Raw genomic sequence first — 11,156 nt, 5'->3', positions numbered from 1 at the left:
TCCCCTATCCCCTGCATCGGCAAGCGGATTCTTAACCACTGCGCCACCAGGGAAGCCCTAAACAACTTATTTTTTAACACCTTGTTGTTCCTAATCCTCAGGTGTCACTAACATCCATTCCCACCAGAAGCCAATTCTTTACTGTAATTGGTTTATGCCGTGCATTCTTTACAAGCTGATCATCTACCCTGCGACCCCACCCCCCACCCCCTCTTGGCCTTTAACAATGCTTTGCCGAAACCCTTCGGGGAGCTCAAGGCTTTTCAGGGAATGAGTCACCTCATCTCATTGCATGGCCTTGCAATAAACCTTTCTCTGTTCCAAACTCCGACGTTTTAGTTTGTCTGGCCTCACTGTGCTTTGGGCACACAAACTTGTGTTAAGGATCCCAAATAAACCCATCTTTGCCGTAGAAATAACTGGCAGTCTTATTTGTTTCAGGTCAACAACCCATTAATGAGGGAACCAGAGGATGACAAGGCTGCTTCAAAGGAGAATGCAGGCAACTGACTATGTGTACACAGCCAGCGAAAAAGAGCAGAAAAGGAAACTCTTGGGATGAGATCGATAAATCAAGCAGAAACCTGGTTAATGTTCTGAGCTGGCAGAGGTCATTTGCATTTTTACCAGATAAAATCATTTACATCACCACTGGAGGAAAAAATTTGCATCTCTATTACACAACAAAGCTTGTGTTTGGTTTTCTACAAGTTAACTTCTACCCTTAAAAGAGTAATAAGGGCTTCCCTGGTGGCGCAGTGGTTGGGAGTCTGCCTGTCAGTGCAGGGGACGCGGGTTCGGGCCCTGGTCCAGGGGGATCCCACATGCCGCGGAGCGGCTGGGCCCGTGCGCCACAACTGCTGAGCCTGCGCTCTGGAGCCCGCAAGCCACAACTACTGAGCCCACGTGCCACAACTGCTGAGGCCCGTGTGCCTGGAGCCCATGCTCCGCAACGGGAGAGGCCACTGCAATGAGAGGCACGCGCACTGCAACGAAGAGAAGCCCCCGCTTGACACAACTAGAGGAGAGCCCGCGCGCAGCAACGAAGACCCAATGCAGCCAAAAATAAAGAAAAAAAAAAAAAGAGTAATAAAATGCCCTCATTTAAAATAGTAAGTCAGGGCTTCCCTGGTGGTGCAGTGGTTGAGAGTCCGCCTGTCGATGCAGGGAACACGGGTTCGTGCCCCGGTCCGGGAGGATCCCACATGCCGCGGAACGGCTGGGCCCGTGAGCCATGGCCACTGAGCCTGCGTGTCCGGGGCCTGTGCTCCGAAATGGGAGAAGCCACAACAGTGAGAGGCCCGCGTACCGCAAAAAATATATAAATAAATAAATAAAATAAAATAGTAAGTCAAAGTTACTAAAATCCCAGGCAGGACCCTTGGTGGTCTTGTCTGATACTGTATTACCATGACAATGAAGGCCACCAAGCCTCTTTTCTGCTTGACTTGCAAGTTCTGGTTCCAACAGGTGTGGTCTGGTGGTGCATGTTTTAGAGTCATCAGATGAGTAAATATGTTGAAGTCTGGAAAGCTTTTGGGACATGCATTAGGTAACATCTATTTCCCTGACCCCTCCCTTCACCTCCAGTCACCGGTAGGTTCATGTCCTTTATTATCCTGTACCTCCTGGTGTGCGCACCCAGCACTTTGCATCCTATTCGTGGAAGTGACTATCTCTCCCTTTGGACACCAGGCAGAGTTTTCTTGCCCCCCTCTATGTACTGGCTCTCCAGCTCAGGGTCTGGTACAACTTACAAGTTCAGTAAATGCTTGTTGAATAACTGTATAAATGAGATGGAATCTGAGCCATGTTGTGAAAAAACCATGGTAGGTACGAGGTAGTGGGGGGAAGAAAGTCAGTTCAGCAGAGGCAAGGACATCGCAAACTTACTAGCGGGAGGGTGGGCTTCAATGTGGGCCAATTGTGCGGGGAGTACAGGCAGGGCCAGCACAGGAGGATGCGGGCATGAAAGCACCACATCTAAGCGAGAGGTGAAGCGCAGGGATTCTTCCATTCTCCGTCTGCCTCATCCTTTGGCCGTCCTTGCCGTCACACGTCGGGAGGGTGCACCGCCCCCACGGTGTGCAGGGATGGGAGGGACGGTGAAGAACCTGGAGGCACACAACGGGTTCATGTATCTCCCTCTGGAACAAGCCTCACTCCGCGGAGACTTTGCTTCTTTTAAAAACCTTACCAGGTCTATTCAGGGGTGACTGGGCGGTCTCCTAGGAGGGAGGAAACAGCTGGCCCCTCCCCTCCCATTCGCCAGCCTCTGCGACTCATCTCCCAGCTCCTGGCGCGCGCACTCCGGCGGGGCTGACCCTGACACCCCGTAGCTGAGCCGGGGGCGCGCGAGCCGGGGGCGCGCGCGGCGAGGGCTTAGCGGCTCAGCCCGGCTCCCCGCCCGCCAGCCCGAACCCCTGTGACTCCGGGCCGGGATCCCGCCCGCCAGCCGGCTGGCCCCCTCGTAGGGGACGTGCTGCTGGCCCGCGCCTGCGACCAGGAGGACGCGCAGCCATGGGCCGCCTGGCCGGGAGTGCGGCGGCGCTGCTGCTCGGGCTGCTCGTGGAGGTAGGGCCGGGCCGGGCGGGGCTGAGCGGTAACGGCACCGAGGCGCCCGGGAGACCGTGTGCGGGAGCCCTGAAGGCTGAGGGCCGAGAGCCGCGGCCTCACGGACCCGCACAAGCCCCCGTGCGGAAGGCGTCCGCGCCCTGGTGACGGGGTCGTCCCAGCCCTCCCCGCTCCTCCGACGGCCCTCAGTCCCCCCGCCCCGCGTTACCGATTCTCGCGCGTGGGGAGGACCCGGGAGAACCCTTTGCGCGCTGTGCGCCCGACCCCTCCCCTCGCCTCCCCCGGGGGCCCGGGTCTGGTGGGGCTGGCGGGCGGGTGGTCCCTGAAGCGGCGCAGGCGCAGAGTCAGGGCGACCAGCGGTTTGGGGCTGGGGAGGGGGCGCCGCCGGGTCGGGGCGCGACCGCGCGGAGACGTGGATGAGGGAGGTGTCACGGGTCCCCGAGTGAGATGGCGGGACTGAGCAGGAGTAAATGTCCCCGCCGGTGAGGATGAAGCGCAGTCTTCCGAAGCGAGAGAAAACCCCCGAAGAGCCGGGGTGGGTGTGGTCTTTTGGAGCCGAGACAGGGGACTTGTTGAAGCGACGGCGGAGGAATTGCTGGTGACCGCAACCTCGTGGGGACCTCGGCTGCCCCCGGCCGGAAAGTTGCGCCCTCAGATGGCGACCACCCCCTTCTTGCTACAGCGGTTTCTTTAAAATGGGAGCTAGTGGGGCCCTAGGGTGCAGTCTGGATTAAGGTTTGTTCTATTCCCTGCTCACTTCCATTATTTTGAATGAAATTTTATTAAATTAATGAAGTCAAAGTAAATGAGTGGTGAGGTTCTTACGTTTTCTCTTTTAGGTAGTAAAACTCTGGAAACGACTCCTTGGTTTTCTTCATGTATAAGGAAATCAGTGTTACAAAATGGGAGGGAGAGTCTGAGCTCTCCTGAAAAGAAGGTTGATGGAAAAGTTTCTTGCCCCCGGCCCTGCCATAGCAAAGACTTACTCTTTTTGTTCTTCTGTCTCCCTGGCTGAGTGGTTCATGTTTTTGTGGAGTGCCCTCCACTTGCGTCCTTTTTGTTGATTCATAATTTTATGACCTTAGGTATCACGTCTCCTGGGTGATCACCAGACAGATAATGGAGACGTGAATCTGAGACCACTATTCACATAAAAACGCATGCATCTGTACCTACACATGCGATCCCCCCACTGTTAAATCAGCACTTGGTGAAATTACCTAGCATTTCGTTGGTTCTGCCTCCTGCACGTCTTTAGTGTGTGTGGTGCTGTGCCCTGTACGTAGCCTAGACTGCTTCAAGGACTCAGTTCTTTTCAAAATACTTAAGCCTGGGACACAGCCTCTCAGATCACTCGGAGGGACTGCTCTGAAGGGTTAAGGGAGGAGCCAGGATACAGAGGAGGTTTTTTTAATATAAAATTATTTATTTATTTTTGGCTGCGTTGGGTCTTCGTTGCTGCCCGTGGGGTTTCTCTAGTTGTGGTGAGTGGGGGCTGCTCTTCGTTGCAGTGTGCGGCTTCTCATTGCAGTGGTTTCTTTTGTTGTGGAGCATGGGTTCTAGGCACACGGGCTTCAGTAGTTATGGTGCGCGGGCTCAGTAGTTGTGGCTCACGGGCTCTAGAGCTCAGGCTCAGTGGTTGTGGCGCACGGGCTTAGTAGTTCCGCAGCATGTGGAATCTTCCCGGACTAGGGCTCGAACTTGTGTTCCCTGCGTTGGCAGGGGAATTCTTAACCACTGTGCCACCAAGGAAGCCCCCTATAGAGGAGTTTTTGCCAAACAAAAACAGAAACCAAACAAAAAACCCCCAGGTAGTTGGAACATCAAAAGATTACTATTAAAGAAAACCAGACATCTCAGGTTAATGAATTTAGCACTTTTCTATGTATGGGAAGTTGCAAGAGTTTGAGCATATTGAAATCATTCCTTTGATATGCACCTCAGCTATCTGGGGCCAGTATCCTGTTTTTCTCCATCCTGAATCCCCTCTGGGTGCACAGTCTGGGAGACGCGACGTTCTTCAGGAATTTATCATCTTAAGAGAGAGTTCAAATCAGGCCTGAAAGGTTCAAATGATATTAAGCAGAACTGTGACAAACACTAAAATTTTTTTTGCGGTACACGGGCCTGTCACTGTTGTGGCCTCTCCCGTTGCGGAGCACAGGCTCCGGACGTGCAGGCTCAGCGGCCATGGTTCACGGGCCCAGCCGCTCCGCGGCATGTGGGATCTTCCCGGACCGGGGCACGAACCCATGTCCCCTGCATCGGCAGGTGGACTCCCAACCACTGCGCCACGAGGGAAGCCCATACACTAAAATTTAAAGGAGTAAATTGATGCTTTCACAAAGTCAGATATCTAGATGATTGGTAATTTTTGTTTTCATGGGATGGTGTGGTGTAGCCCACTTTTGCACGACTGTCCCAAGCACCTGTTTTGTTTGTGGTAGAGGGGTGTCTCTCTGAGGAATTAAGGAGATTTCTTTCTAATGTATCACATGGAATCTTACATGTGAGTTATACATCTGAGATCTTTTCATCTTGAGTGGGTTGCTCTGAATTTCATCTAATATTGGTTGTTATCAGTACGCCTCTGATGCTTTTGAGGTCCTGAATCACATACATAAATGTGCTATTTCCATTGCCGAGTATGTGATGAGGCAAAGAGCTCTCTTCAATTTGAGGGCCTAAGACAACGGGGGGAGATGTTTGAAGGCTTCTGACAGCCAGCTGCAACCTGGAATACCTGTCTTTGTTCTGCTTGAGCTGGTTTCACTGTGGCTGTCGTGTAGTTGACCATAAACCACCTGGCAGCCTTTATGCTGCCCTGGCCCTCTGGCATCCTGTTCCTAGGCAGCACCGCGCAGGGTTGTGTGGGGCGGGCTTGGGGCGGGGGTGGTGTGCTCGGGAGAAGTCCTTGAGCATGGAGGGTGTCTAAAAGTTGTTTAAGAAGGGCTTTCCTCCCCTGCCTCACATCCTCCTATAGAAGTTCACTTACCTGTTAGACAGCTAGACTGCGTGTTGGTTTTTCACTTAGCAGAGTGCTTCCCCTGTGTTCTAAGCACATGACAAATATTAACTCGTTAATCTTCTTAGCAATTACTTTTAGTCCCATTTTTGTGTCAAATGGGGATGTTAAAGAGCTTGTCCACAGTCTCACTGCTGTGACGTGTGAGGGCCTGAGATGCTAACCCAGCCAGCGGGGCTCCGACTGCCGCATCCTGTGCCTCTCCCACTGCTGGACACAGAGACATGGAGAGAATCTGTACTCGGTCTGTCCCGAGGCCAGTGGTAGACTTGGATGGGTATGGCCCCACGAAAACCAGCAAAATTCCCTCTAGGAACTCAGCTCCATTTAGGGGACCATATAATTTAGCATGCAAACTGTGACACTGGAGAGTGACGCTGGGGACTGTTAACAGTCGTGCCCGCACAGCAGGCATCAGTAGGACTGTCCTGGAAGCCCTGGCCTGTGCTCACCCCAAAGCCCAGGCAGAGCTGTTAGTAGGAGCCGGCTGGGGGGCAGCATTATCCCTTCCCTGGGGAGGCTTCTGGGACGCTCATCACTGAAGTGACCTTTCCTTTCTGTTAACCGGACTTGCCTGTGAATCGCATGGGAAGCCGGCAGGGACCCTTATTTCATCTTCCCTCCTCCCCAGTTGCTCCGTGCCAGCTGGGTAGATATCCCAGGCACGTGGGCCATGGGGCGCCCACAGAATAGGGGAATCCCGCGGCGCTTCTTGGGTCATGAAATGCTAAAGTTGTGTGTTGTCCTCCTGTCCACTGGTCTGTGTGAGGCCCTGTGAACAGTGGCTGCAGGAACGGTGACGGTGCTGAGCCGTCTCCCAGTACCCCTGGTGAACTAGTCCGCTAGTGCGCTGGGTGGCAGCCGCAGCATAGAAACTGAAGAAGAAAAGCGGTTCCAAGCCTGAGTATGGCTTAGCAGAACCCGAGGAGTCATTAGGTGCTGAGCATATGCGCCCCCCGTGGGCTTTTGTCAGAATACGTGGCTTTCTGGATATTGTCACAGCAGTCTCTTTCTAGAGGTCAGGTTGTTGACACGTCTGTAATATACTGAGCAGTATTTGTTACGCGTTCTGTCCTTCCTGAAATGATCCCAGAAATGTGTAATGCACTATTTAGTATAAATCCCCCTGTGCCAGGGTTGGGGGCTCTGCTGCATCCATCCGTGGGGGAAAGAACTCTACTAGGTTATTTTATTCAAGAGACCGGCATCAGTATCTTTCTGTTCCTCCCCTGGAACCCAAAGCTGGAAACCTTGAAGTGAGGCCGCCATGTGGTTCAAACTTATTCCGGCCAAAGAACATCCCTTCTGGGGCTAGAAAAAGGAGTGGTCTTCTCTTCGAGAGAGAGGATTGGAAGGGGAACATCGTCTTTTGACACTAGGGAAATTCACAGGATTACTGAGTATTTTTCTAAAGTCCTTTGTATTTTGATGCCCAGGAGTCTTGAAATTAGAACCAAGTCATGTTTAAGGGTGTTTTTTGTCTCATGCCAAATGTTTTTTGTACCCTGGAATTGCGATGAATGTGGCAGCCCTTGGACGCCAATTTTCTGAAATAAACTACTGCCACCTTCCCACTCTTCAGAGTTTTTAGAATCTGAGCAACATGCAGTTTGAGTGAAAGAGAAGACTGTGGGGGAGTTTGTTATCTATGGAAGCTCCACGGAGGCTGGGTGCTGAGGACGAGGGGTGGCAGTGATACGTGAGCCTGGTGGCGAGGGCTCCACTCTGAACTGGGGGAAACTGGCTCCGGGTGTGTGAGGAGGGCCTGGGGCTCTGGGCCCTGACTTGGGGCCCTCCCTGGCCCTTGCTTTCCTGTGGCTTGTGCAAACCTATAAAGACCAACGAGGGGGCCGTGACTCTAGAAGCACATGGATCAGGCTTTTGGCCACTGGATTATCTAGCCATGGGATGGCAAGTCCTTTTCTTAGAACGTCCATTTATCCGCTCAGTGAGGCCTCAAATGTCACCCTTTTGATGAGGCCTACCTTGACCACCCTATATAAAATCTCAACCCAATTCTCCTCCCAGCACTCTGGCTCTGACCAATTCTCTCCTTTCTCTGTATCTCTTACCTTCAAAACATGATGGAATTTCCCTTCCACAATCTACACATTATAGGAGCAAAGGTTTTGATCCATTTTGTTCACTGAAATATCCCCAGCTCCTGGAACAGTGCCTGGCACACAGCAAGGACTCAGTAAATATTTGAATGAGTACAAAGAACAGTGGTAATGACCCTGCAGGAGGGAGCTGACTAGGTCTACAGTAGGAGAGGGGAAGGTAGCTGATCAGCTATGACTCTGAAGGGGGCCTTGTGTGTTAGGACTTAGAGCTAAATCATTATTTGAACACCTCTGGTGATGGAAACTCACTATCTCAAAGCAAGGCATCAGCTTTTTGGACAATTTTAGTTGTTAAAGTTTTCTGTTATACTGAGTAGAAATGTCCGCATTGTTTCTACCTGGTTCTACTTTTGTACCCCTTGGGCTTTTCAGAATAAACATGTTCACAATGACAGTCCCTCAGTTGAACACAGCTGTGCTGGTCTCCGCGCACCCCCTGTTCCCCACCCCGTGTTCTTCTCCTGGCATCATTTCCTTCTGTTATTTCTCACAAGATGTGGTTTTGAATCATCTCACCGTCCTCACAGCTGCCCTCTGAAAACTGCCAAACTGGATGAACAGTGGTCAGGAAATCATCACTGTCTGAAAAAAATGGTCCTAGAAAAAGGCCACTCAAAGTGAATCCACTTAAAACAGGGATCAAAATTTCATAGTTAATAGTGAGGAAAAAGTTTCAGCTTAATTTGGAAAAACAAAGCCCAGATAATAAAACTAAGATAATTCCATCCCAAGTACCCATTTTTAGAATTGAATCAATTTGGGCGGGGGAGATTAATTTCTCTGATAAAAGTCTGTGATGCATAATAGCATAGTCTTCACTTGACCTTGAAAGTTAGTGGCATGATCATAGTAAGGGACTTTTCTTTTTTTCCCAGAATTATTTGCTCGAGTGATCAAACCCCGCCGTACGTCCACCTCTAGCTTCTCTTGGTCTTTTTTATTCATATCATTCTGTTTGGGGCATCTGTTGGGTCATTATTAACGGGTACCTGCCAGAGCCTTTTGTCTCTTCCATAGACTTCGCGTATCTTTGCAAGATCTGCAGGGTCACTTTGCCGTCCATCTGTGTGGTATTTGTGTCGTACTTGCCTGTGATCCTGACACCGGAGGCTGATTATGGAGCTGCTGTGTTAAGTGGGCTGCGGTGTTGGTACACTGTTTTAGAAGGAATGAGTTCAGTGTTGGGTGCATTTTGTCATGCAGCCTTTGGCTTGCCTCCCATCTCTTCCCCATTGGGACTTGTTTGAACAATAAGGACACTCTGTTCTGTAGATGTGGTCTCACTGGCACTGTCACAGCCCTTGTTTGGACCTTTGCATTATGCAGAGAAGCCAAGAGATTTACACTGAGTTTGCAGTGACACAGATGTTTTTAACATCTGTTGGTGGTAACCCACAAATCCTCATAACAGTTGTAGAGTGTTGAGTATAATATATAAAACCTAAATTGAGGACTATATATTAATTCTATTTTACATTACTTCCTTCATCTCATCTCCTTAAGCCTGTCAACCTCTGTTTGAATGCTATCTTTTAAAATCCAGTACCTTTATGGTTTTGTGCCATATACAGATTTGATTATCGTACCGTGTCAGCTTTGCCCAATGGAGTAAAAAAAATGTTAAATCGAGCCAAGTCAAAGATGGAGACTTACATCTGGGTTGAAGTAGATGATTGAGATTTTTTTAAAGTTAATTAATTAATTTTTGGCTGCGTTCGGTCTTCGTTGCTGTGCACAGGCTTTCTCTAGTTGCGGCGAGCGGGGGCTACTCTTCATTGTGGTACGCGGGCTTCTCCTTGCGGTGGCTTCTCTTTGTTGTGGAGCATGGCCTCTAGGCGCACAGGCTCAGTAGTTGTGGCTTGCGGGCTCAGTAGTTGTGGCTCGCAGGTTCAGTAGTTGTGGCTCACGGGCTTAGTTGCTCCGTGGCGCGTGGGATCTTCCCGGACAAGGGCTCGACCCCGTGTCCGCTGCATTGGCAGATGGATTCTTAACCACCGTGCCACCAGGGAAGTCCCTGGTTGAGATTTTGACTTGGAGAATACTGATGTCCTTAATTTTAAAAAGTCAGAATTTAGATTTAAACGTGCAGTGTTTTGAAGTGTTTGATCATCTGCCCTCTGTGAGGAAAGATCCAAGAGTCTAGCCAGATATCTAAATTTGGGAGTTATCTGCGCTCATGCTGCAGAGCAGTTGAGAGCCTTATGCACGGCCGTTGTGTTCGGTGAGTAGGACACGGTGACCTTTGCTGGTTGGGGTAAGGAGTCAAGTGGTCAGCGGATACAGGGAGGCAATGAGTATGAATATATATATTTTCACGAAGTGTAGCTGCATACTTCGAAGCTCTTGATTAGAGCACAACATCCTCCGACCAGAACAAAGAAGTAGTATCTTATAAATCAGGTTTGAAATTGATCGATTGTGTACTTGAGGCACAGAAGACCCCTGATGGGAGTTAAGTTTCTTGTTTAGATAGTGTCTTAGTGCATTTGAGCTGTTATAACAAAATACAAAATACCACCTACCGGGTAGTTTATAAACAGCACAATTTCTGGAGGCTGGGTGGTCAGTCAAGGCACCAGCAAGGTCCAGTTCGGTGAGGGCCCTCTTCCTGGTTCAAAGCTGGCGCCTCTGGCTGTGTCTTCCCATGGTGGAAGGGTAAGCAGTCTCTGTGGGGCCTCTTTCATAAAAGCATCTATCCCACTCGCGAGGGCTCCACCCTTGCGATCTAATCACACCCTAAGTGCCCCTACTTCTTAATCCCACCGCATTGGCGTTAGCACTTCAGCGTGAATTTTGAGGGGACATGAACATTCAGACCATAGCAGATGGCAACATAGGGATGTTTTGTGGAATCTCAGCCCTTTGTGTATTGGCTGGGAGTCTTTTGGGTAAATTACTTAGGCTCTCATTGACTCCACTGAGTCACCTGTAAGAAGAGAAGTGCCCCAGGGTAGAGGGAAGCTTGGGGGAAAAGCCACCACTTGGAATTTAGCTCTGCACAGTTTGGACCAACAGATTGTGAACATTGTCAGTTGTTTCTAAGCAAGGTGCCTTGCCCAGGTTCCCTGCCAAAATGGAGAGAGGGCTCCAAAAATACCTTTTTATTTAATAATTGTGCTTTCTTCCCTTTTTAGTATATCTGTGACTAGATTGAAAAGAAACTTGGTCATTAGTGTCCAAAACAAGGGAAAGGAAGATTGTGATTACTACCATCTTTGGCTCTCAATTTTTGCTCTGGGTAAAGCAATAAAAGGGTTCAAACTAGAATGCTCTACCCCTTTGATGCTTTTTGGATGGCGGAGCAGAAGGCAGCATCCACAAAGGTAACACCTTGACTTTTAACTAACTGGGAGTAAAGTTGAGTGAAACCCTTTGGCTCTGTGGCTGGTCTCCGTCTCTTGGTATCTTGTGATTTATGCCTGTGTTGTCCAAAG

General features: G+C 50.2%; 1 protein-coding gene across 1 annotated transcript in view; it reads left to right on the top strand.

The window, feature by feature from the left end:
* Positions 1–2,342: 2,342 nt before the first annotated feature.
* The window catches only part of VOPP1 (VOPP1 WW domain binding protein), a 92,036-nt gene continuing 83,222 nt past the window's right edge, over positions 2,343–11,156 (top strand). The window contains exon 1 of the mRNA XM_067745695.1: positions 2,343–2,574. Within this exon, the coding sequence (XP_067601796.1) occupies positions 2,521–2,574 (54 nt within the window). The 5' untranslated portion in view covers positions 2,343–2,520. The remainder of the gene's footprint in view (positions 2,575–11,156) is intronic.

Source organism: Pseudorca crassidens, chromosome 8, assembly GCF_039906515.1.
Source record: "Pseudorca crassidens isolate mPseCra1 chromosome 8, mPseCra1.hap1, whole genome shotgun sequence".
Lineage (NCBI taxonomy): Eukaryota > Metazoa > Chordata > Mammalia > Artiodactyla > Delphinidae > Pseudorca > Pseudorca crassidens.
Note: the sequence above shows the minus strand (reverse complement) of the source record. Positions and strands in the feature narration are given on the sequence as shown.